General features: G+C 50.6%; 1 protein-coding gene across 1 annotated transcript in view; it reads right to left on the bottom strand.

Moving 5' to 3' along the window:
• LOC144684475 (inositol polyphosphate 5-phosphatase K-like) overlaps positions 1-26,717 on the bottom strand; it is a 36,529-nt gene extending 9,812 nt beyond the window's left edge. The window contains exons 1-6 of the mRNA XM_078548293.1: positions 26,468-26,717; positions 16,665-16,740; positions 8,921-9,028; positions 7,346-7,454; positions 4,926-5,042; positions 436-611 (exon numbers count right to left, since the gene is read on the bottom strand). Coding sequence (XP_078404419.1) covers positions 436-611; positions 4,926-5,042; positions 7,346-7,454; positions 8,921-9,028; positions 16,665-16,732 — 578 coding nt within the window. The 5' untranslated portion in view covers positions 16,733-16,740; positions 26,468-26,717. The remainder of the gene's footprint in view (positions 1-435; positions 612-4,925; positions 5,043-7,345; positions 7,455-8,920; positions 9,029-16,664; positions 16,741-26,467) is intronic.
• Positions 26,718-27,242: the final 525 nt, after the last annotated feature.

Genomic DNA, 27,242 nt, shown 5'->3' with positions numbered 1-27,242 from the left:
AATAGACATGCTTTAGAACTAAAGTATGAATGTTGAAAGTCTGCAAAGCTGAAAGTTGGAGGTACTCATTTCTCAGGCACAAAATGGTGCCTGATCTTGGTCATAGTCAGAGACAAGCCTGGCTGCAAGAAACTGTGTATGCGCTGGTGGGCGCAGTGCGAGCTGAGTGTTCCTAACACCTGGTCAATTGGCAGCAGCACTAGTGTTTATAAAAAGGATATAGAGGCACTGGAGAAGGCTCTCAAAAAGATGCACAAGAATTGATACCAGAACTCAGAGAATAAAGATAATCAGGAAAGATTCAACAGGTGGGTGGAGGGGAGGGTGGTGGGGGGGGGGGGTCTGGCGATGGAGAGAGGAGGGAGACGGCTGGCAAGGAGGGTGAGGAAATTATCTGCAATTGCCCGGGTCACACGGGCTCCCTCTGGTACTCACTCATGATCGAGGATGGCCTGTGCCTCCTTGCCAGTGAACTGCTGCATGTCCAGGATCCGCCCAAATGAGTCCAGCCTCTGGCTTGTGTTCTCCATGTGAGCAGGCAGGTGACAGTTAAGGAAGCAGATGAGGTGTCCATAGAGGGACAAGCGAACAGCTACACCCCCTTTGTTACCCTGACAGGGGGAAGACAGAGTGAGAGAGTGAGAAAGAGACACATGCACACACACAGGCGCACACACACAGGCGCACACACACAGGCGCACACACACAGGCGCACACACTGAGCAAAAACCGATAATGAGATCTCAGTGCACACCGCAGGCCAAGGCCTAGCTGTGGGCTGGAGGAGCTAGAGGGACAGCCAATCAACCGATCCCATCTTCTCCCACTGAATATTGACACTGAGGGGTGTGTGGCAGTCGTCAGGAACCTGTTCATCCCAACAAACATCTCTAACTACAGCATTCTGGAGGTTCAATCACATGACATATGATCACATGTCATGACCACGTGACCTGTGACATATCAACACATGACACGTGTTGCTGTTTCTTATCTCCCATGTGTAACTGCCTTTAATTCTGTTGGAGTTTCTCTGCTGCTTCTGATAAGTTGATCTCCTGTAATATCTACACGAGGGCAGTGAATACTGATCCTCCTCTTCATTTACTGATACTGCCTGACCCTGGTGCCTGCACCTTGTGCATGTTACGCCTACTTTATCTGTCGGGACCTGCTACCCTGAAACACCCCACGAGTTTCTCAGAGTAACAGCAATTAAATGTTTTAGAAAGGTTGGTCACGGTGAATTGATGTCAGTCACTGCTCACAGTCTGACACAGCACAGTATTATAGACCTTATCAATGTTCTTCAAACAGAACGAAGTTAACACTGTGATAACTTGCTGCTGCTGAATCTAAAGGGGCACAGAAAGATTCCGTGATTGGACAGCCCAGTGAATGGAGAGGTGTGAGGTTTGGATTGGAGGGCGAATCAGGATATTTTTTCAATGGTGAGAGAGTGGGAGCAACAGAGGAACAAAGGGATTTGGGGATCCGTGAACACAAATCACTAAAAGTCACTGAAGAGGTATCAAAATTAATCAATAAGGTTAATGGAACGTTGGCTTTTATGTCAATGGGAAGAAGCGATGATTCAATTGTACAGAGTTTCGATCAAACCCCATCTGAAGTTAGGGTGTTCAGTTCCGGGCACCGGGCCTCAGGGTTGGCCTTGGAGGGATTGTGGTGCCCGGGAAAGGGAAATCATTTTTGACCAATTTACTAGAGTTCTTTGAGGATATAACAAGCAGAGCTGATAAAGGGGAACCGGTAGATGCAGTGTATTTGGGTTTCCAGAAGGCATTCGATAAAGTGCCACATAAAAGGCTATTGCACAAGATAGGAGCTCACGGTATTGGGGGTAACGTATTAGCATGGACTGAGGATTGGTTAACACACAGAAGACAGAGTCAGGATTAATAGGTCTTTTTCAGGTTGGAAAGATGTAACTAGTGGAGTGCCACAAGGATCAGTCCTACGGCCTCAATTATTTACTCTCTATATTAATGACTTGGAGGAGGGGGCAGAGTGTAATGTATCCAAATTTGCTGATGATACAAAAATAGGTGGGAGGGCATGTTCTGATGAGGGCATAAGGAACCTGCAAGGGGATATAGATAGGTTCAGTGAGCAAAAACTTGGCAGATGGAGTTTAATGTAGGAAAGTGCGAGGTCATGCACTTTGATAGGAAGAATCAAAAGGCAGACTGTTATTTAAATGGAGAGAGACTCCAAAAAAGTGCAGCACAGAGGGATCTGGGTGGTCTTGTGCATGAAACATAAAAAGTTAGCACGTAGGTGCAGCAAGTAATTAAGGCGGCAAATGGAATTTTGACCTGTATTGCTAGGAGGTTGGAGATTAAAAATAGGGAAGTCTTGTTACAACTGTACAGGGTGTTGGTGAGGCTGCACCTGGAGTACTGTGTACAGTTTTGGTCCCTATATTTAAGAAAGGATATACTGGCATTGGAGGCAGTTCAAAAGAGATTCACTAGGCTGATTCCTGGGATGAAGGGGTTGACTTATCAAGAATGGCTAAACAGGTTAGGTCTTTATTCACTAGAGTTTAGAAGAATGAGGGGTGATCTTATAGAAATGTACAAGATTCTGAGGGGGCTTAACAGGGTAGATGTTGAGAAGATGTTTCCACTGGTGGGGGAATCTCAAACAAGGGGACATAGAGAATAGGGGGGCACTCATTTAAAACTGAGATGCAAAGAAATTTCTTCTCTCAGAGGATAGTGAGTGTCTGGAATTCTCTATCCCAGAGAGTTGTGGAGGCTAGATCACTGAAAGTATTTAAAGAGGAGGTAGATAGATTTTTGAAATATCGGGGAGTTGAGGGTTATGAGGAGCTGGCACGAAAGAGGAGTTGAGGCCTGGGGCAGATCAGCCATGATCTTATTGAATGGCGGGGCAGGCTTGAGGGGCCGAATGGCCTACTCCCGCTCCTATTTCTTATGTTCCTATGTTCTTATGGTGCAGATTCACCTGAATGATACTGGGGCTAAAAGGGTTGCATTATGAGGACAGATTATATAGACTAGGCTTATATTCTCTGGAGTATAGAAGATTGAGGGGTGATCTAATTGAGGGGTTTAAAATGTTTAAAGGATTCAGTAGGGTAGAGAGAAATTATTTCCTCTGGGTGAGGGGGGGGGCATTCCAGAACAGGGGGGCAGAGCCTGAAAATGAGAGACAGGCCATTCGGGGGTGATGTCAGGAGGCATTTCTTCACACAAAGGGGAGGGAATGGATGTTGGGGGTCAATTGGAGCATTTAAGAGTGGGAAGGGTAGATTTTATTGGGTAAGGGGTATTGAGGTATGCGGAATTAAGGAGGTTAAATGGAGTTAAGATACAGATCAGCCATGATCTAACCGAATGGCAGAACAGGCTCAAGGGGCTGAATGGCCTCTTCCTGTTCCAATGCAAGTTCAACCTCACACTGGAAATAGTTTTTAGATCACCGACAACTTACACTTGTACAACATCCTTAACACAATAAGACACCATGATGCTTCACAGGAGTGGTCTAAACACCAAACCACATACAGGAATTTAGGTCAAAAGCTTGGTCAAGGAGGTTAGGAGGAGAGCGGAGGTGAAGAGGTTTAGGGATGGAATTCCAGAGCTTCGGCTCTCAGGGCCGTCAATGGTGGGGCGATTAAAATTGGGGCTGCTCAAGGGCCCAGAATTAAAGGAATGCAGAGATCGCAGAGGGTTTTGAGGCTGCAGGAGGTTACAGAGAGAGAGGGGAGCTAACAGGGTTGAGAACTCTAAATAAAGCAGTTGAATGCAGTTCTGGAATCATGCCAGATTAGTTTGGCTAGTAACACTTAATAAATGTCAGTCCTACAGACAAGGGGCTCGAGGGTTATGGTGTGGGGGGGGGGTGGTGAAAGCTGTGACGGTGACAGAAAAGTGGAATTGAGACCCCAGCCAGATCAGCCACGATCTTATTGAATGGGGGAGCAGGGTTGAAGGGCTGAATGGCCTGTTCCTGCTCCTAGGAGATCTAATCTTCTTCAGCTGATGTTGGAAATCTTTCAAATTAAAGTTGAAAATAAAAGTCAAATTGCAGGAGAGGAAGTCGTCAGCATCTCTGGTCTCCAGTAGCTCACCTCACCGGCAAGGAGAGGGAAACTGCAGTTTTTAAATCTGACTGAAGTTGCAGACTGTTTAAAGGAGTAAAAGCCTCAAAAAGCTCCTGCACATTAATAAACATTGAGGCAGTTAATATAAAAACTCCCATGCAAGAGTGGAATTGATAATCAGTGACAAAACTCTCAACACTCAATGGTGCAATTTCCATGGCTTAACCACTGCAGAATGATTAGACAGGAGCTAATAATTATCTGGTCATTCCCTCGGTGTGGGATCTTGCTGTGTGCAAATCAGTGCTGGTGTTTCCTACGTGACAACGATCACTGCCTGGAAAGAGCATTAGGGTGTCCTGAGTCATAAAAGGTGCTATAGAAATGCAAGTTCGTTCTTTACTTCTCTCTCTCTCTCCACAGATGCTGGATGATCTGGGGAGATGTTCCAGCACCTTTTTGTTTCTCCTGCAACATGTTTATCACCAATCGGCCCTCTCCCCCACCTTTCCTCTCCTGGTCTCAGTGAACAAGTGGTCATTTTTTTTTTTCAGGCGACAGCCATGTTAGAAAGCTATTCATCCTTGAAGGGCATCACCAGCCGAATGCTCACACACATTCCCCACACACCCGGCTCAGCTGCAGTCACCGCGATGTAAACCCTGGATGTTTGACGGTCTTCCTGGCCTACGGGGCTTGAGCCATCAGACAGGGTCAGAGAAATCCCAGCCAGGCCGTGCCTAAACACAAGTGGCTTCACACAACACCAGCGCAGACTTGGAGGGGACAACGAAGGAGCTGAAGGCCGGAGGTGGGGTAATCCCCTTACCCAGTATCCATACAGGCCAGTCCGGGTGTAATTGGTCTCCAGGTCCCGGATATAAGGCAGGTGCAAACACTTGACAAAGATCAGCAGCAGAACACCTTGCATCCGGATTGAGGTTGTCTGGGGAGAGAGAGAGAGAGCAGAGGTTAAAGGTTAGATACCATTCTGTTTGCTTACTTCCTTTCCCACAATTTGGTCCCCTCTATTCAGGGGCCTATTCCACAGGCCCCAGGACAGCCTCCAAACACCTTCCCACACAAGCCTGGGCCATGAGTAACTGACCATGGTGGGTGGATACATGGAAACTCCAGTTCTGGTCTCCCTGCCCCGTTCATTTGACGGATTGAGAGGACCGTGGGTAGGATGAAAGGGAGAACGAAGGCTCCGCATACACCAGCTTCGGAACAATGATGCGTTGTCTCCTTAAATGTCCTTGTTTAACTGTCACACTGCTGCCAAACTGCTCTGGGGCCTCAATGAAGGAACCCATTGTGTGGGCTGATTGAGGTCAGCTCAGTGCGTCAAACACAGAGTCAGGCAGCAACAGGAGCTTGAAAACCAGGCCAGCAAAACACTGCTGACACAGAGCTGACCTCAGAGAGAGAGAGAGGGAGAGGAAGGAAAACAGGTTGACACACACACTGGGGAGTTTGAAGTTTACACAGTACCTCATCTCCCTCAGTAAAAGGCTAAAACTTCACACACAGTGGATCTCTCTCATGGGGGCTGATGACCATTACACATGCAGAAAGATGCAGCAGCCACTTTGTGGACAGCAAGATTCCACACGACTGGGCGCTCGAACATTTAATCTGGTTTATGGGTGTTGACTGACAGAGAAACACTGGTCCCAGGGCACTTATTTTAAAATCTTTTACGGGGAGGTGCGAGTTCCAGGATTTTGACCCGGCGACAGTGATGGAACGACGATATATTTCCAAGTCAGGATAGCATGCGTGGCTTGGAGGGGAGCTTCCAGGTGGTGCTGTTCCTACTGAGGAAGAGGTGCCCTTGAAAGTTTTCAGTCCCTGCTCCAACCTCCGTTGTCTGGTTACCCACTCCGTCTCTCTCCCTGGCAGCAGTCAAAGATTAAGCCAGTTTGCAGCCTCGGCATCGCATCTGAACCCAAGACGAGCTTCTGACCTCCTGTCTGCGCCATCCCAAAGACTGCCTGGCTCCGCCCTGTCACAGCTCATCTGCTGCTGAGGGACTCAAGCGGGTTGACCTCTCCCCCTCTCCTTCCTCCTTTTAAGACACTTCAAAACCTACTTCATTGGCCAAGCTTTGGTCATCTGACCCGCTATCTCCTTATGTAGCTCGGTGTCACACTTTGATTTATAAGCACCTTGGGACATTTCATTACGTTAAAGGCGCTATATAAGTTGTTGTTGCTGCTGCTCACCTTGGCGTACCCCAGTGACCTGGGATCTTGAACAACTAGCTGAACAAGGGGTTGCCAACCCTCCAGGACTGGCCTGGAGTCTTGAGGAATTAAACCTCCTGTTCCTGTCGTCAACAACAAATTTCTTCTTCATTTTCTTTCATCACTTTTTAATGAGTTATTTAATATCAGAGGTAAAAGAAATATTGCTCTACCAGGAGGGGCAGCTGGGAAGTCATGTGATAAACCTCCAGGAATGTGTCTAACCAGAGTTGGCAACACTCAGCTGAACCAGAGCAGATGGGGCTGAGGTTTAATGGTTTGTCTAAGATGTGGTACCTTTGACAATGCAGCACTGCAGCAAAGCTCCTCCTCCTGTTCCTGGGCAATCGTGCTCTGTTTATTAAAGTGTTAGAGTTGTTTCCTGTGGCTCACAGTGCGCACTTTGTAAAACATTACCAGACAGGCAGGGAATATGGAAACAGGAGACCATTCGGCCCCTTAAGCCTGTTCCACCAATTAGGCCACACTGACCTACCTCAAACCCACTTTCCACTTCTGTTTGAGATTCCTCGATCCCCTCAGACAACTAAAACCTATCAACCTCAGCCTTGAGCTTTTCAATTGACCCTCGGGGATCCAGAGCTATTTGTTGGGGAGGGGGGCAGGAGAGTGCTACAGATTCCCCCCCCCCCCACCATGAACAAGTGTTTCCTGACATCAGCCCTGAACAACCTGGCTCCAATTTGAAGGTTCTGCCCCTTGTTCTGGAAATGGTCCCTTTATCAAATCATTTTAAACACCTTGATTAGGTCACCCCTTAATCTTTTAAATTTAAGGAAATGATGACTTGTGACAATGCTGAGGTGTGATGCCTGGAACTGAACACAGTTACTCCAGATGGGGTCTGACTGGAGCTTTATATAAACTGTAACATCAGTTCCTCTCCTTTGTATTCCAGCTCCATCGAGATAAAGACCAATATCCCATTAGCTTTTTAATTGCTGTCTGTACCTGTCTGAAAGTTCAGCTTCAGACTTACCTTAACGTAGCCCAGTGGAGCCAGTGAGGTTGTGAATAAGATTGTCCAGGGGTCATTAAATGCCATGTCAATGAGGAATGAGGACAGCTTCGAATTCAGTTCCTGTAAACTAATCAAATCACCACAATGAGGGGTCAGAGGGTCACATTCACCCACTGGAGGCCAATGATCTCTCAGCTGTGCCGGCAACCATCACTGCCCCCTCACCCCCGGCAACCTTCACCGCCGGCAACCATCACCGTCCCCTCACCGCTGGCAAACCCCCGCCCCCTCACCCCCGGCAACCATCACCGCCAGCAACCATCACCTCCCCCTCGTCGCCGGCAACCATCACCGCTCCCTTGCTGCCGTCAAACCACCCCCCCCTCACCGTCATCAAGGGCAGGCAGTGGCACAGTGGTATTGTCATGGACTAATGTTACAGAAACCCAGGGTAAAGCTAATCCCACCACGGCAGTTGGCGAAATTTGAATTCAATAAAAATCTGGAATTAAAAGTCTGATGATGACCATGAAACCATTGCCGATTGTTGTAAAAACCCATCTGGTTCAGTAATGTCTCTTAGGGAAGGAAATCTGCCGTCCTTACCTGGTTTACATGTGACTCACATCAATATGGTTGACTCTTAAATGCCCTCTGAACAAGGGCAATTAGGGATGGGCAATAAATGCTGGCCTAGCCAGTGACGCCCACATCCCATGAATGAATCAAAACAATCTCCCGCTCCCTCACTGGCGCCAAACCCGACCCCCTCACCACTACCGCACTCCCACCACCAAACCACAGTCTCGCCCCCGTCCCCACCAATGTCACCCATCCTGCCCTAGCAATCCCTTTGGGTCGGTCAGCCTTGATGAGTGGCTGTGCAGTGCTGATCCACACTGGGCAGTGAGGCCTGTGTGTCTAATCCCTGGCCTGGGCTGTGTCAGCCAGGAATGGTGGGTGTGGGGTGAGAGTAGGGAGGGGCAGGATAGGACAAACGAAAAGGAGTGGGGAGTGAGGGGTTCATGGGAGGGAGTTAGTGACCATCGGGCGAGAGGCTGAGGCCTCTGAAGTGTGGGCTCAGATGGAAGTGAAAAGTCAGAGAATGTCTTGGATCTGATTGGCTGGCTTAAATCATTGCAACTATCCCAGCAAAAGCAGCAAAAAAGAGGGAGAGACAAACAGAGGGTCAAGGCACACAATGACATCATCAGTTTCCACCACCCCCCACCACACACAATGACATCATCAGTTTCCACCACCCCCCACCACACACAATGGCATCATCAGTTTCCACCACCCCCCGCCACACACAATGACATCATCAGTTTCCACCCCCCCACCACACACAATGGCATCATCAGTTTCTACCCACCCCCCCGCCACACACAATGACATCATCAGTTTCCACCCCCCCCACCACACACAATGGCATCATCAGTTTCCACCCCCCCCAGCCACAGACAATGGCATCATCAGTTTCCACCCCCCCCTAGCCACAGACAATGGCATCATCAGTTTCCACCCCACCCCGCCACACACAGTGGCATCATCAGCAGCCCTCTTACGCAATGATGTCATCGGCTCCCTTACCCAATGATGTACATGTCCGGCTCTTGCATCTGAACATCCGAATGCAGCAAACTGGTGACGTCATTCGGAGGAGCAGCTGTTCCAACATTCCAGGTCAGAACATGGAGTCTGTGGAGAGATAGAGAGAGAGAGAGAGAGAGAGAGAGAGAGAATGTGAGGGAATGAAACCCTTCACAGATATCTACGCTAGATTCTAAAATATTATCATAGAAAAGGCTCAAGGGGGTTGACAAGATTTCAGTGCTCATGCTCAGAGTGCTCAATCCCAGCTCCTGTTGGGAAGTAAGAATGTGAAAAAGATTGAGAAAAGCACTCACTCATGGAGGGCAGGTGCATGAATGGGGAACCCGTACCCCAGTGAGAGTCAGTGTGTGTGGAACCCGTACCCCAGTGAGAGTCAGTGTGTGTGGAACCCGTACCCCAGTGAGAGTCAGCGTGTGTGGAACCCGTACCCCAGTGAGAGTCAGCGTGTGTGGAACCCGTACCCCAGTGACGGTCAGTGTGTGTGGGACCCGTACCCCAGTGAGAGTCAGCGTGTGTGGAACCCGTACCCCAGTGAGAGTCAGTGTGTGTGGAACCCGTACCCCAGTGAGAGTCAGTGTGTGTGGAACCCGTACCCCGGTGAGATGAGGGGTCTGAGGCAAGAATTATGCCCCTGGGGTGAGCCTGTGTTCTGTCAGATGGTGACTGAGTGAATCAGGAGTGAAAGTGGTTTCCTCCTTGAGCCTAGCGATTTCCAGCACCAGGTGGGGAAGGTGTGTCCAGTGCCCAGGCCACCACCTCCAGCTGCTGTGTGTTTGGATTGCGTCTACGGGAGAGGCCAGCTCTGGACTTGCCAACTCTCCCTCCACCCAGTGATTCCACATGGAGGATCCCCAATGCCCAACGTTGGCTGGTCTTCCTGTTACATTCATCATCTCCTGCTGACCAGTGGGCAGCAGAGACCATAAAACGATATGACGTAGGAGCAGAAATAGGCTATTCGGCCCATCGAGTTTGCTCTGCCATTCAATTACATCATGGCTGATCTGATAACCTTCAACTCCACTTTCCTGCCTTTTCCCCTTAACCCGTGATCCCCTTACTGATTAAAAATCTGTCTATCTCAGCTTTGAATATACTTAATGACCAGCTTCTACAGCCCTCTGTTAAAGAATTCCACAGATTCACTACCCTCTTGAGAGAAGAAATTCCTCCTCATCCCTGTCTTAAATGAGCGACCCCTTACTCTGAGATTATGCCCTCTGGGCCTAGACTCTCCCACAAGGGGAAACAGCCTCTCAGCATCTACCCTGTCAATCCCCCTAAGAATCTTATATGTTTCAATAAGGTTGCCTCTCATTCTTCTAAACTCCAATGAGTACAGGCCCAACCTACTCAACCTTTCCTCATAAGAAAATCCCTCCATACCCAGGATCAACCTAGTGAACCTTCTCTGGATTGCCTCCAATGCTAGTATATCTTTCCTTAGATAAGGGGACCAAAACTGTTCACAGTATTCTCGGTGTGGTCTAACTAGTGCCTTGTATAGTTTTAGCAAGACTTCCTTATTTTTATACTCCATTCCCTTTGAAATAAAGGCCAACATTCCATTTGCCTTCCCTGTTACCTGTTGAACTTGTATGCTAGCTTTTTGGGATTCGTGCACGAGGACCACCAAATCCCTCTGTGCTGCCGCTTTCTGCAGTCTTTCTCCATTTAAATAATATTCAGCTCCTCTAGTCTTCCTGCCAAAGTACATAACCTCACATTTTCCCACATTATATTCCATTTGTCAAGTTTTTGCCCACTCACTTAACCCATCTATATCCCTCTGTAGGCTCTGTGTCATCCTCACCGTTTGCCTTCCCATCTATTTTTGTGTCAACCGCAAACTTGGCGATAGTACATTCGCTTCCCTCATCCAAGTCATTCATATATATTGTAAATAATTGTGGCCCCAGCACTGATCCCTGTGGCACTCCACTGGTTACAGGTTGCCATTCTGAAAGTTCCCCCCTTTTCCCCAACTCTCTGTCTTCTATTCGTTAGCCAATCCTCTATCCATGCTAATATACTACCCTGAACACCATGGGCTCTTATCTCATTAAGTAGCCTTGTGTCTGGTACCTTATTGAACGCCTTTTGGAAATCCAAATATATTACATTTACTGGTTCCCCTTTATCTATCCTGCTTGTTACGTTCTCAAAGAATTCTAATAAATTTGTCAGGCATGATTTCCCCTTCAAGAAGCTATGCTGACTCTGCTTGATGATATTATGTATTTCTAAATGCTCTGCTATTACATCCTTTACAATAGGGCTGCAACATTTTCCAAATGACAGATGTTAAGCTAATTGGCCTATAGTTACCTGTTTTTTTCTCTCCCTCCTTTTTTTTGGAATAAGGGTGTTACACTGGCAGTTTTCCATTCCTCTGGGACTTATCCAAGATCTAAGGATTCTTGCAGATTATTACCATTGCTTCCCCTTGGGGCTGAAGCACAGATTGAGAGGTGCGGCTCTCTCACACTCTCCCCACGACACACGTTTCCAGATCCTGGGCAGGTTTCAGATCCGGAGCCCTGGAGTTTCATATATTTGAAGAGGAACCGAGAGTCGGTTCAGTCATTCAGGAGCTGAACTCCGGAGGCAGAGACTCAGTTCAGAATGGAGTCAAACCTCTGGTTATCCAGCTCCACCTAAACCCAACCTTTGGACTGTGGCATCCATTGAGCAGGATGTTCTCACTGAATGGGGGGTGGGTGGTGGGGGGGGGAGTTGGGGGACGGGAGTGCTGCTTCAAAAGTTAAATAAGACATTTTCAACAGCTTCCCTCTTCCATGTTTATCCGTTTTTCATTCTCCTCACCCGCAGTGTTCTCTCAGTCTAGCTATGTCTCCATCTGCCTCTATATCTCTTTCTCTGTACCTATGTGTGCCTCTCTCTCTCTTTCCCCATGTGATTCCCTCTGTCGGTTCCTCTCTCCCAGTCTTTGTTGCTTTCTCTCCCTCCGTCCCTCATTCACTTTGTCCATCTCTCTGTTTTTCTCTCTCCCTCTCCTTCCCTCTGTCTCCCTCTCAGTCCCAGCCTCAGCTGAGTTCCACGGAGATTACAAGACTAATCCTCTTTTCTCTGTACAATGGACCCGACTCCAATTAGTGAAGCTCTCTACTAACGAGCTAGGACAGAGCGACCCAGTCACCAATACCTTTCAAAAGGCATTTGGTAACAGATTTATTCAGAAAACAGGGTCACATGGTGCTAAAGGAACAGTGATAACTTGGGTATGTAATTGGCTAACAGACAAGAGGCAGACAGTGGTGGTGAACAGAGCGTTTTCTGACTGGGGAGGGGGTTTTCCATGAGCTCCCCAGAGCTCAGTATTTGGGACCATTGCTATTCCTGTTACATAGAAATGGCCTGGATTTGACTCTAGACAATACACTTTTGTCATTTGCAGATAATATCAAACTCGTCAAAATAGGCAAAATCATGAGGAGGATAGTAACAGAATACAGGAGGAGATAGACAGACTGGTGAAATAGGCAGATACATGGTGGATACATTTTAGTGCTGATTAGTGTGAAGGGATACAGAACAACATGCTGAGACAGTGTAATCCAAATGATATATCCAAGACAATACAAGGAGAGGGGCCTGGGGCGCATATTGACTAATCCTTAAAGGTGATAGGCCAGTTATAAAGTGTATGGGATACTTGGCTTTGAATAAGGAGCGAGGAAATCATGTTAAGCCTTTATGAATCGCTGGCTGGGCCACTATTTATTGCCCATCCCTAGCTGCCCTTGAGAAGGTGGTGGTGAGCTGCCTTCTTGAACCGTTGCACTCCACGTGCTGTAGGTACACCCACAGTGCTGTTAGGAAGGGAGTTCCAGGATTTTGACCCAGCGACAGTGAAGGAACAGCGATATATTTCCAAGTCAGGATGGTGAGTGACTTGGAGGGGAAATTCCAGATGGTGGTGTTCCCATCCATCTGCTGCCCTTGTCCTTCTAGACGATAGTGGTCGTGGGTTTGGAAGGTGCTGAATAAGGAGCCTTGGTGAATTCCTGCAGTGCATCTTGTAGATGGTACACACTGCTGCTACTGTGCGGAGGGAGTGAATGTTTGTGCATGTGGTGCCAATCAAGTGAGCTGCTTTGTCCTGGACGGTGTCAAGCTTCTTGAGTATTGTGGGAGCTGCACTCACCCAGGCAAGTGGGGAGTATTCCATCACACTCCTGACTTGTGCCTTGTAGATGATGGACAGGCTTTGGGGAATCGGGAGGTGAGTTACTCGTTGCAGGATTCCTAGCCTCTGACTTGCTCTTGTCACCACAGTATTTATATGGCTAGTCCAGTTCAGTTTCTGGTCAATGGTAACCCCTGGGATGTTGATAATGGGGGATTCAGTGATGGTAATGTCATTGAACGTCAAGGGGTAATGGTTAGATTCTGTCTTGTTGGAGATGGTCATTGCCTGGCACTTGTGTGGCGCAAATGTTACTTGCCACTTGGAAGCCCAAGCCTGGATATTGTCCAGGTCTTGCTGCATTTGGACATGGACTGCTTCAATATCTGAGGAGTCGTGAACGGTGCTGAACATTGTGCAATCATCAGCGAACATCCCCACTTCTGACCTTATGATAGAAGGAAGGTCATTGATGAAGCAGCTGAAGATGGTTGGGCCGAGGACACTACCCTGAGGGACTCCTGCAGTGATGTCCTGGAGCTGAGATGATTGACCTTTAACAACCACAACCATCTTCCTTTGTGCTAGGTATGACTCCAACCAGCGGAGAGTTTTCCCCCTGATTCCCATTGACCCCAGGGGCTCCTTGATGCCACTTCAGAAGGATACCGGGGCCTTGCCGAGGATATGAAGGAGGTTCACCAGGATGGTACCAGGGATGAGGGACCTGAGTTATGCAGAGAGATTGGAGAATGTGGGATTGTTCTCCTTAGAGCAGAGAAGGTTAAGAGTAGACCTAAAATAAAATTCAAGATTATGAGAAGTTTTGATAAAGCAAATAGGGAGAAACTGTTTCTTTTGACAGGTGGATTGGTAACTAGAGGTCATAAAGTTAAAATAAATGACAAAGAGGCTAGAGGGAAAACTTGGAGAGATTTCTTCTTGTTATGATCTGGAGTGCATAGTCTGAAAGCTCGACAGAATCAGATTCCAGAGGAAATTTCAAAAGATTTTTAGACAGGTGCTTGTGTCATAGAATCATTATAGAAACATAGAAAATAGGAGCAGGAGTGGGCCATTCGGCCCTTCAAGCCTGTTCCGCCATTCAATATGATCATGGCTGATCCTCTATCTCAACGTCGTACTCCCACGCTCTCCCCATACCTCTTGACATCTTTGGGGTCCAGGAATCCATCTACTTCCTCCTTAAATATATTCAGTGACTTGGCCTCCATAGCCTCTGTGGTAGAGAATTCCACAGGTTCACCACCCTCTGAGCGAAGAAGTTTCTCCTCATCTCAGTCCTAAATGGCCAACCCGTATCCTGAGATTGTAACCCCTTGTTCTAGACCGCCCCCCCAGCCAGAGGAAACATCATCCCTGCATCCAGTATGTCCATCCCTGTCAGAATTTTATACGTTTCAATGAGATCCCCTCTCATTCTTCTAAACTCCAGTGAATACAGACCTAGTCAGCCCAATCTCTCCTCATTCGACAATCCTGCCATTCCAGGAATCAGTCTGGTAAACTTTCGCTGTACTCCCCCTATGGCAAGTATATCCTTTCTTAGGTAAGGAGACCAAAACTGCACACATTACTCCAGGTGTGGTCTCACCAAAACCCTGCAGTAAGGCATCCTTACTCCTGTACTCAAGTCCTATCGCAATGAAGGCCAACATACCATTTGCCTTCCTAACTGCTTGCTGCACCTGCGTGCTTGCTTTCAGTGACTGGTGTACAAGGACACCCAGGTCCCTTTGTACATCAACATTTCCCAATCTATGGCACAGAAGGAGACCATTTGGCCCACTGAGTCCAAGCCAGCTCTCTCTCTCTAGAGTAATCCAGTCAGTGCCATTGCCCCACTCCACATAGGAAAAGGAGCAGGAGTAGGCCATTCGGCCATTCGAGCATGCTCCACCAATCAATAAGATCATAGCTGATCTGGTTGTGGTTTCAGCTCCACTTTGCTGTCTGCCCCCTTTAACCCTTGACTCCCTTGTCTATCAAAAATCTGTCTAACTCAGCCTTAAATATATTCAATAATCCAGCCCCCACTGCTCGCTGGGAAGAGAATTCCACAGACTAACAACCCTCAGAGAAAAAAAATCTTCTCATCTCGGTCTTAAAAAAGAGAGGTTTCTTAGTCTTATATTGTGTCCCCTTGTTCTAGTCTCCCCCACAAGAGGAAACACCCTCGTGGTATCCACCCTATCAAATCCCCTCAGGATCTTCTATGTTTCAATAAAATCACCTCTCATTCTTCTAAACTCCAACCTGTTCAACCTTTCTTCATAGGATAAGCCCCTCATCCCAGAAATGAGTTGGGTGAATGTTCTCTGACTGCTTCCAATGCATTTATATCATTCCCCCTTGCAATAAATGCAACATTCCATTTGCCTTCCTAATCACCGTACCTGCATACTAACTTTTTGTGATTCATTCACTGGAGTGCAACCTCAACAGAGGGAGTTTGGTGAGCTGAGGGGGTTCAGTGAGGAGGGGAGGTAGGTGCTCCTTTGCTTTTTCTAACTTTTTCACCCAGTTCTTGCTCTACTACAGGGGAAGGAGCTAGTTGTTTGGTGAGCATCTGGTAAGTTGTCATGGTCTGTTCCTAGTGCTTGGTGTTTCAATGAGATTGCCTCTCATTCTTCTAAACTCCAGGGAATGTAAGCACAATTTACTTAACCCCTCATCATAGGAGAGCCCCTCATTACAATCATCATATCCTGTTCCAGGCTGTGTAAAAAAATTATTCCTCACATTCCCCCTGCATCTCTTGCCCAAAACCTTAAATCTGTATTCCCTAGTCCTTGTAACACCAGCTAATGGGAACAGCTTCTCTTTATCTAAACCTGTCATAATCTTGTCCACCTCTATCAAATCTCCCCTCAATCTCCTTTGCTCCAAGAACAACAATCCCAGCTTCTCCAACCTAACCTCGTAGCTAAATCCCCCACCCGTGGAACCGTTCGGAACAGGACATTGTAAGGTCATGGGGAGAAAGCTGGGGAGTGGGACTAATTGGATAGTTCCTTCAAAGAGCCGGCACAGGCACAATGGGCCAAATGGCCTCCTTCTGTGCTGTAATATTAAGATTCTGGTTTTATCAGGACTTACCGAACTGCTGATTTTACTTTCCCACAGTCTGAGTCTCTCATTAAAGGATTATGTGGGAGGCAGACTGTGGGGTTAATACCCCAGTCCAGGAGAAAGACCCCCAGAATAAATGCACCCCCGCCCTACCCAACGCCTCTGCCATTGGGTTTATGCTGTTCCTAGGTTATGAAAACAACAAACTTGTCTGCGATGCCTTTTGTGGCCAAATATCCCAGTGATGCTCAGTGACCAGGTGGGTGAGTAAGCTGATTGGAACTCAGATTGCAGTGGAACTCAAGTGCTCTCAGATGGGGAAGGGGGGATATTCTGATGCCTAGCGACCCTGATAGTGCACGAGGCTCAGGATGGTGTTAACACAGGTGGATAGGGCTCAGTATTGGTATCTCTGAGGTAACGGCATCTCCAAGGTAATGGCGTCTCCGAGGTAATGGTGTCTCCGAGGTCCCTTACCCAAACTTGACGACTTTGTTTGCTCCATGCACGACACTTAGACTCTCAGCGGAAAGGTACCTCTCCATCCTCAGTCCTGGTGGGGGTAGGGGAGTCAGGGGAAGAAATCACAATCATTATAAGAGGGGATTAGGATATAGAGAGGGGTTGGTGGGGGATGACACAGTGAGGGATGAGGGTTTGAGAAAACAAAGTTTAATGTAACTTTATTATCATGATACAATTATGAGGTTTGTAAGATTATTATATTTTAGGATTGTAGCTTTAAATTTATGCTAAATGAAGGGGATCGTGTGTTCTGAGATCTGCCCGACAGTAAACTTGGGAGGTTTAAGAGATCAAAGGATGGCTTTTTACTGAGAAGAAGGTGCAAACTAAGTATTTACACTTGGAGACAATGCATCAGTCTCTGAATTTACAATGAATAGATTCAGAATCTCCAAAATTCCAGAAAGGTGTTGTTGGTATCAGGTTGTAAGCAGCTGTACTGTAAACTGTCCATTTACTTCTAAGATGATTGGGAGTTGTGGTCAAGAATAGCTAATTAGCATTTTTACTTGGATGCAAGGTTCATGTGGTTCACATTGCCGTGGGGAAGAGGCAGAGGAAGCAGGTTCTGAGTTAAGGTACAGGCTCCTCTACAAATCAATGAATATCATGGACAAACAGCAGAGGCTCTGTGTGGTCAGCAGAGAGAAAAGGCTGCTTGTTGTTGGCTACCACAGCCAGACGTTGGAAGGAGATGGTCTCTAGTCGAAGAGACATCCTGCAGCCTTCTATGCATTCTGGGAGATTTGTTCTAGCATGGCTGGGGGAAAGGAGAATCGTCGGCACAGGTTTTACTTCTGGTGGTGGATTTAAGAGACTCTAAAAACTGAGGAAAACGTCTGGAAACAGTCGCTCGAAGTTGCTACTCGGTGAAGCAGGGATACGGGAACCCACTGGAAGCTACTGTGAACTGTTTGCTATCAGGACTAATTCTGTGCAGAGTGCCATTGTGATAAGTATAAAGGGGAATGTTCCTCCCTGTAGTTTAAAGTATAAGTTGTCCACAAAAAGAAAATAGCATTTAATCAATAGTACTTTGAGTAATTTGTGACAGTAAAACTTTTTAAAATGTGAAATTTTGTCATGCCACTCTTTCAACTCGAAGTTTCAATCTCTTTTTAAAAGTTATAGGTCTCTATGCAGATCATAACGAACAGGAGCTTAATGTCACTAGTTGAAGGAGGGATAGAATGAACTTGCATTTCTATGGTATTTTTCACAACCTCAGGATATCCCAAAGCACTTTACAACCAATGAAATACTTTTAACATGTCATCACTGTTGTAATACAGGAAACACGGCAGCCAATTTATGCACATCAAGATCCCACAAACAACAAGTGTGATAACGACCAGGTAATCAGCTTTAGGTGTCAATTGTTATTTACTATCACCCCTGCATTGTCTTCAAAGTATAGGAAGACTCCGTCTTTTCTCAGGTATGCTTTCCGCTGCCGTATCACTACTGCTGGGTGCACCTTTTTCCTGAGCTCTGGTTTGCCTTTCTTTACAGTTGCCATGACCATGTCGCCAACACCAGCAGCTGGTAGTCTGTTCAAACGTCCCTTCATCCCTTTGACAGAGATGATGTACAGGTTCTTGGCACCTGTGTTATCGGCGCAGTTGATCACAGCCCCCACGGGGAGACCGAGGGAGATGCGAAATTTTGCTCCGGACGAACCACCACGTCCTCTCTTAGACATTGTGATTCAGGGAAAGAGCTTTAGGTGTCAATTGAGGGACAAACATTGATCTCATGATAATCAGGGAGAATTCCCCTGCTCTTCTTCCAAGTGGTGACCATAGTGTTGGCCGTGGGTCCGTTGTTAGCACTCTTGACCGAGTCAGGACTGCAGCACAAAACAAGTCCAGGGTGACACTCCAGTGCAGTATTGAGGGCATGCTGCACTGTTGGAGGTGCTGTCTTTCAGATGAGATGTTAAACTGAGGCCCTATCTGCCCTCTTGGGTGGCAGTGGCATAGTGGTATTGTCAATGGACTAGTAATCCAGAGACCCAGGGTAATGGCAGATGGCAGAATTTGAGTTCAATAAAAATCTGAAATTAAAAGTCTAGTGATGACCATGAAATCATTGTCGATTGTTGTAAAAACCCATCTGGTTCACTAATGTCCTTTAGGGAAGGAAATCTGCCATTCTTACCTGGTCTGGCCTACATGTGACTCCAGACCCACAGCAATGTGGTTGACTCTTAAATGCCGTCTGAAATGGCCTAGCAAGCTACTTGGTTGTATCAAACCGCTATAAAGTCTAAAAAGAATGAAACCGGACGGACCACCCGGCATTGACCCAGGCGCCGGAAATGACAACGGTACACTCAGCCCTGTTGACCCTGCAAAATCCTCCTTACTAACATCTGGGGGCTAGTGCCAAAATTAGGAGAGCTGTCTCACAGACTAGTCAAGCAACAGCCTGACATAGTCATCCTCACGGAATGATACCTTACAGACAATGTCCCAGACACCACCACCACCATCCCTGGGTATGTCCTGTCCCACCGGCAGGACAGACCCAGCAGAGGTGGTACACAGCCAGGAAAGAGTTGCCCCGGGAGTCCTCAACATCAACTCCAGACCCCATGAAGTCTCAAGGCAACAGGTCAAATACGGGCAAGAAAACCTCCTGATTACCACGTGATGATTACTATGATAAATCAGTGCTTCTCCATATTTAACACCACTTGGAGGAAGCACAGAGGGTAGCAAGGGTGCAGAATGTACTCTGGGTGGGGGACTTCAATGTCCATCACCAAGAGTGGCTCGATAGCACCATTACTGACCGAGCTGGCCAAGTCCGAAAGGACATAGCTGCCTGACAGGGTCTGTGACAGGTGGTGAGGGAACCAACAAGAGGGAAAAACATACTTGACCTCATCCTCACCAACCTGCCTGCCGCAGATACATCTGTCCATGACAGTATTGGTAGGAGTGACCACCGCATAGTCATTGTGGAGACGAAGTCCCAGCTTCACATTGAGGATACCCTCCATCGAGTTGTGTGGCACTACCACCGTGTTAAATGGGATAGATTTTAAACAGATCTAGTAACTCAAGACTGGGCATCCATGAGGCGCTGTGGGCCATCAGCAGCAGCAGAATTGTACTCAAACACAATCTGTAACCTCACGGCCTGGCATACCCCCCACTCTACCATTACCATCAAGCCAGAGGATCAACCCTGGTTCAATGAAGAGTGCAGGAGGGCATGCCAGGAGCAGCACCAGGTAAACCTAAAAATGAGGTGTCAACCTGGGAAGCTATAACACAGGACTACTTGCATGCCAAACAGCATAAGCAGCAAGTGATAGACAGAGCTAAGCGATCCCACAACCAACGGATCAGATCTAAGCTCTGCAGTCCTGCCACATCCAGTCGTGAATGGTGGTGGGCAATTAAACAACTCACTGGAGGAGGAGGCTCCACAAATATCCCCATCCTCAAATGATGGAGGAGCCCGGCACACCAGTACAAAAGATAAGGCTGAAGCATTTGCTACATTCTTCAGCCAGAAGTGCCGAGTGGATGATCCATCTCAGCCTCCTTCGGAGGTCCCCAGCATCACAGATGCCAGTCTTCAGCCAATTTGATTCACTCCATGTGATATCAAGAAACGGTTGAAGGCACTGGATACATCACAGGCTATGGGCCCTGACAATATTCCCGCAATAGTACTGAAGGTTTGTGCTCCAGAACTTGCTGTGTCCCTAGCCAAGCTGTTCCAGTACAGCTACAACACTGGCATCTACCCAGCTATGTGGAAAATTGCCCAGGTATGTCCTGTACACAAAAAGCAGAACAAATCCAATCCAGCCAATTACTGCCCTATCAGTCTACTCTCCATCATCAGTAAAGTAATGGAAGGGGTCATCGACATTGCTAACAAGTGACACCTGCTTAGCAACAACCTGCTCACTGACGCCCAGTTTGGGTTCCACCAGGATCAAAGCAGATTTGACCGAGTGTGGCATTAAGGAGCCCAAGCAAAATTGGAGTAAATGGGAATCGGGGGGAAACTCTCTACTGGTTGGAGTCATTCCTAGCACAAAGGAAGATGACTGTGGTTGTTAGAGGTCAATCATCTCAGTTCCAGGACATCGCTGCAGGAGTTCCTCAGGGTAGTGTCCTCGGCCCAACCATCTTCAGCTGCTTCATCAATGACCTTCCTTCCAACATAAGGTCAGAAGTGGGGATGTTCGTTGATAATTGCACAATGTTCAGCATCATTCACGACTCCTTAGATGCTGAATTTTAAAGTTTTGCCCCCTTGTTCTGGACCCCTCTCCCCCAAGATGGAATAGTTTCTCTGTATCCTTTTGAATGCCTTTTAATTTTTACGACCTCAATAAGATTGCTCCTTAATCTTCTAATCGTAAAGGAATAAAAGCCTAATCTCTAAAACCTGTCCTCATATTGTATCCCTTTTAGCCCCGGTATCATTCTGGTGAATCTGCACCACACCCCCTCCAGGGGCAATCCTGAGGTGCGGTACCCGGAAATGAAAACTCGAGATGGGGTCGGACTGACTGAAGGGGGAAGTCAATGTGGTTGCAGCTCATTCTGCAGCATCATTTCCTGCCAGTTACCACTTCCAATCTTGTGTTTCCAATAAAAAATACTCAAGTTTCTATATTTTGTGAGAATAAATACATCCAAATGAAACAAATAATCACCCAATTTTGACTTGAAATTATTTGCACAACTCAAGGGAGCTTTACCCTGTATCTAACCCTGTGCTGTACCTGTCCTGGGAGTGTTTGATGGGGACAGTGTAGAGGGAGCTTTACTCTGTATCTAACCCTGTGCTGTACCTGTCTTTTGGAGTGTTTGATGGGGACAGTGTAGAGGGAGCTTTACTCTGTATCTAACCCCGTGCTGTACCTGTCCTGGGAGTGTTTGAAGGGGACAGTGTAGAGGAAGCTTTACTCTGTATCTAATCCCGTGCTGTACCTGCCCTGGGAGTGTTTGAAGGGGACAGTGTAGAGGGAGCTTTACTCTGTATCTAACCCCGTGCTGTACCTGCCCTGGGAGTGTTTGAAGGGGACAGTGTAGAGGGAGCTTTACTCTGTATCTAACCCCGTGCTGTACCTGTCCTGGGAGTGTTTGATGGGGACGGTGTAGAGGGAGCTTTACTCTGTATCTAACCCCGTGCTGTACCTGTCCTGGGAGTGTTTGATGGGGGACAGTGTAGAGGGAGCTTTACTCTGTATCTAACCCCGTGCTGTACCTGTCCTAGGGAGGGTGTTTGGTGTGTAGAGAAAGTTTCCCTATCTCTTTCCCCCTCTCTCGACATGTCGTCATTTTAATGTCGGAAAAACGGCTGCCAATTTGTGCACAAGCTCTTACAAACAGCAATGCGGAAATGACCGGAGAATCTATGGATTCAGGGATAAATGTTGGCCAGGACACAGGGGACAGCTCCCCTGCTCTTCTTCAAGATAACAGCCATGGGATCTTTTACATCGTCTGATAGGGAAGACAAAGCCTCAGTTTCATGTCTCATCAGAAAGACAGCACCTCTGACAGTGCAGCACTCCCCCATGGCTGCAGTGATGTGTCAGTTTGCATTTGTGCCCAAATCTCTGGAGTGCAGCTCGAACCCATGATCCTCTGAATGAGGAGGAAGAGAGCCACCCACTGAAGTACAGCTGGTACCTGTCCGAGCCAGAACAGGTAGAGATGCACATTGAAATGGTGTTCATGCATCATGAAAACTCTACAATATTATTGCATCAATTAACAACTTTAACATGGCATAACATCCCAAACACTTCACAGGACAGTTACTGGATACAAAATAGGCACTGAGCCACATTAAGAGATATTTGCACAGGTGACCAAAAGCTTGGCTAAAGAGGTCGGTTTTAAGGAGAGTTGTGGGGTTGGGGGGTGGAGGGGGGGTGGTGTGTGTGAAGTGATGAGAGATGCACAGGTTCAGGGAGGGAATTTCAGGGCAGCTGAAGGGACAGCCACCAATGGTGGAAGAGGTCAGTACTAGATGAATGCAGAGAATCTTGTGGGAGGGAGCTGTGCGGCTGGAGGGGGCAACGGAGATACAGATAGGGGCAAAAGCATGGAAGAGTATGAAAAGAAGGGTGAATTTGAAATCTGAGGCGTTGCCAGACCAGAAGTAATGTAGGTCAGTGAGCACAGGGGTGATGGGTGAAGGGACTTTAATGTGAGTTAGGGCTCGGGCAGCAATGTGTTGGGTGAGTTGAAGTTTACAAGAGGAGGTCAGGAGAGTGTTGGGAATATTTGACAGTCACAAAGAGCTGGTAACAAATGCAATTAGACATTGCCCTGAGGGTTAATGTACTAGGGAGGAGGTGTTAAGGGTTCAGTGATCCCTGGTTACTCTAATTTCTCTTGGTCCATTTTAACTTGTTCCCACCCACATCACCGAGGCCCAGTCCAGCAGCTCAGCCCCCTTTCTCCGCAGCTCATAATCGTCCAAGTTATTCTGACAGTTGGGGGCAATGGGTGGGGGCTGGGGTAATGGCTGGGGGTTGGGGCAATGGGTGGGGACAATGGGTGAGGGCGGGGGGCAGTGGGTGAGGGCGGGGGGCAGTGGGTGAGGGCGGGGGGCAGTGGGTGAGGGTGGGGGGAAGTGGGTGAGGGCGGGGGGAAGTGGGTGAGGGTGGGGGGAAGTGGGTGAGGGCGGGGGGAAGTGGGTGAGGGTGGGGGGCAGTGGGTGAGGGCGGGGGGAAGTGGGTGAGGGCGGGGGGAAGTGGGTGAGGGCGGGGGGAAGTGGGTGAGGGCGGGGGGAAGTGGGTGAGGGCGGGGGGAAGTGGGTGAGGGCGGGGGGCAGTGGGTGAGGGCGGGGGGCAGTGGGTGAGGGCGGGGGGCAGTGGGTGAGGGCGGGGGGGCAGTGGGTGAGGGCTGGGGGCAGTGGGTGAGGGGCAGTGGGTGAGGGCTGGGGGCAGTGGGTGAGGGCTGGGGGGCAGTGGGTGAGGGCTGGGGGCAGTGGCTGAGGGACAGTGGGTGAGGGCTGGGGGGCAGTGGGTGAGGGCTGGGGGCAGTGGCTGAGGGACAGTGGGTGAGGGCTGGGGGGCAGTGGGTGAGGGCTGGGGGGCAGTGGGTGAGGGCTGGGGGGCAGTGGGTGAGGGCTGGGGGGCAGTGGGTGAGGGCTGGGGGGCAGTGGGTGAGGGCTGGGGGGCAGTGGGTGAGGGCTGGGGGGCAGTGGGTGAGGGCTGGGGGGCAGTGGGTGAGGGCTGGGGGGCAGTGGGTGAGGGCTGGGGGGCAGTGGGTGAGGGCTGGGGGGCAGTGGGTGAGGGCTGGGGGACAGTGGGTGAGGGCTGGGGGACAGTGGGTGAGGGCTGGGGGACAGTGGGTGAGGGCTGGGGGACAGTGGGTGAGGGCTGGGGGACAGTGGGTGAGGGCTGGGGGACAGTGGGTGAGGGCTGGGGGACAGTGGGTGAGGGCTGGGGGACAGTGGGTGAGGGCTGGGGGACAGTGGGTGAGGGCTGGGGGACAGTGGGTGAGGGCTGGGGGACAGTGGGTGAGGGCTGGGGGACAGTGGGTGAGGGCTGGGGGACAGTGGGTGAGGGCTGGGGGACAGTGGGTGAGGGCTGGGGGACAGTGGGTGAGGGCTGGGGGACAGTGGGTGAGGGCTGGGGGACAGTGGGTGAGGGCTGGGGGACAGTGGGTGAGGGCTGGGGGACAGTGGGTGAGGGCTGGGGGACAGTGGGTGAGGGCTGGGGGACAGTGGGTGAGGGCTGGGGGACAGTGGGTGAGGGCTGGGGGACAGTGGGTGAGGGCTGGGGGACAGTGGGTGAGGGCTGGGGGACAGTGGGTGAGGGCTGGGGGACAGTGGGTGAGGGCTGGGGGACAGTGGGTGAGGGCTGGGGGACAGTGGGTGAGGGCTGGGGGACAGTGGGTGAGGGCTGGGGGACAGTGGGTGAGGGCTGGGGGACAGTGGGTGAGGGCTGGGGGACAGTGGGTGAGGGCTGGGGGACAGTGGGTGAGGGCTGGGGGACAGTGGGTGAGGGCTGGGGGACAGTGGGTGAGGGCTGGGGGACAGTGGGTGAGGGCTGGGGGACAGTGGGTGAGGGCTGGGGGACAGTGGGTGAGGGCTGGGGGACAGTGGGTGAGGGCTGGGGGACAGTGGGTGAGGGCTGGGGGACAGTGGGTGAGGGCTGGGGGACAGTGGGTGAGGGCTGGGGGACAGTGGGTGAGGGCTGGGGGACAGTGGGTGAGGGCTGGGGGACAGTGGGTGAGGGCTGGGGGACAGTGGGTGAGGGCTGGGGGACAGTGGGTGAGGGCTGGGGGACAGTGGGTGAGGGCTGGGGGACAGTGGGTGAGGGCTGGGGGACAGTGGGTGAGGGCTGGGGGACAGTGGGTGAGGGCTGGGGGACAGTGGGTGAGGGCTGGGGGACAGTGGGTGAGGGCTGGGGGACAGTGGGTGAGGGCTGGGGGACAGTGGGTGAGGGCTGGGGGACAGTGGGTGAGGGCTGGGGGGCAGTGGGTGAGGGCTGGGGGGCAGTGGGTGAGGGCTGGGGGGCAGTGGGTGAGGGCTGGGGGGCAGTGGGTGAGGGCTGGGGGGCAGTGGGTGAGGGCTGGGGGGCAGTGGGTGAGGGCTGGGGGGCAGTGGGTGAGGGCTGGGGGGCAGTGGGTGAGGGCTGGGGGACAGTGGGTGAGGGCTGGGGGGCAGTGGGTGAGGGCTGGGGGGCAGTGGGTGAGGGCTGGGGGACAGTGGGTGAGGGCTGGGGGACAGTGGGTGAGGGCTGGGGGACAGTGGGTGAGGGCTGGGGGCAGTGGGTGAGGGCTGGGGGGCAGTGGGTGAGGGCTGGGGGGCAGTGGGTGAGGGCTGGGGGCAGTGGGTGAGGGCTGGGGGGCAGTGGGTGAGGGCTGGGGGGCAGTGGGTGAGGGCTGGGGGGCAGTGGGTGAGGGCTGGGGGGCAGTGGGTGAGGGCTGGGGGGCAGTGGGTGAGGGCTGGGGGGCAGTGGGTGAGGGCTGGGGGGCAGTGGGTGAGGGCTGGGGGGCAGTGGGTGAGGGCTGGGGGGCAGTGGGTGAGGGCTGGGGGGCAGTGGGTGAGGGCTGGGGGGCAGTGGGTGAGGGCTGGGGGGCAGTGGGTGAGGGCTGGGGGGCAGTGGGTGAGGGCTGGGGGCAGTGGGTGAGGGCTGGGGGCAGTGGGTGAGGGCTGGGGGCAGTGGGTGAGGGCTGGGGGGCAGTGGGTGAGGGCTGGGGGGCAGTGGGTGAGGGCTGGGGGCAGTGGATGAGGGCTGGGGGCAGTGGGTGAGGGCTGGGGGGCAGTGGGTGAGGGCTGGGGGGCAGTGGGTGAGGGCTGGGGGGCAGTGGGTGAGGGCTGGGGGGCAGTGGGTGAGGGCTGGGGGGCAGTGGGTGAGGGCTGGGGGGCAGTGGATGAGGGCTGGGGGGCAGTGGGTGAGGGCTGGGGGACAGTGGGTGAGGGCTGGGGGCAGTGGGTGAGGGCTGGGGGGCAGTGGGTGAGGGCTGGGGGGCAGTGGGTGAGGGCTGGGGGCAGTGGGTGAGGGCTGGGGGGCAGTGGGTGAGGGCTGGGGGGCAGTGGGTGAGGGCTGGGGGGCAGTGGGTGAGGGCTGGGGGACAGTGGGTGAGGGCTGGGGGGCAGTGGGTGAGGGCTGGGGGCAGTGGGTGAGGGCTGGGGGATGTGAAAGGTAAACAAGTTGAAACTAATTAGCAACAAAGTAGCCGGAAACTGACACAATGTTGCGAGGCCGGAGCCAGGAGGCCGGAGACAGGAGGCCGGCTCCGGGCTTTATTTACCTGTGGGTGGATCCTGACGGGTCTCTATCCGCCCCTCGGCCGGCCCTGCTCTCGATCTCCGTCCGGGGCCCACCTCCACCTCCACCCCCCCGGGCCAAACCTTCTGTCCCCTTCCTCGTTCAGGGCCGCCGTCCCGTTCAAATCCAACCGCAGAGACAGAGCCCGTTCTTAAAGGGATCGGACGCGCCGAGCCTTAAAGGGGTCAGTCAGAAGACGCTGGCCCCGCTGCCGAATTTTATTCCGCTGTTGGTTGTGAAAGCAGGAAAGCTTATGGGGATTGGCTGAATGCGGGTCACCTGACTTCCAGCCTCCTCTAATGAAAACCCTCCGCCTCTCCAATAAAACTAAACCACGTGCGGAGATGTTTTTGAAAATATTTACAGTGATTGTTATGAGCTGTTTACACAGCAATAATTCAGCTGAAATCGTGAGTGGTCTGGGTTCAGTATTCAGCCATTATAAACCTCACCTAGTAGCAGACAGGAGAGAAATGTTACTCGCTGTGCACTTCACACCACCACCACCACTCTGATTCCCCCATTGCGTGTCCAACACCCAGTATTGGATGAGCAGATATTTCCTCCAAATATTGGGAAGACCAAAGCCGTTTTCTCCACAAATTCTATTCCCTAGATACCAACTCCATCCCTCTCCCTAGCAACTGTCTGAAGTCGAACCAGACTGCTAACAGCCTTGGTGGCATATTTGTTGCTGAAATGAGCTACTCACCACATCTGCCCCATCACCAGCTCCCTACTATTTCCATTGCCTGACT

The sequence above is a fragment of the Cetorhinus maximus genome, chromosome 9, assembly GCF_964194155.1.
Source record: "Cetorhinus maximus chromosome 9, sCetMax3.hap1.1, whole genome shotgun sequence".
NCBI lineage: Eukaryota > Metazoa > Chordata > Chondrichthyes > Lamniformes > Cetorhinidae > Cetorhinus > Cetorhinus maximus.
Note: the sequence above shows the minus strand (reverse complement) of the source record. Positions and strands in the feature narration are given on the sequence as shown.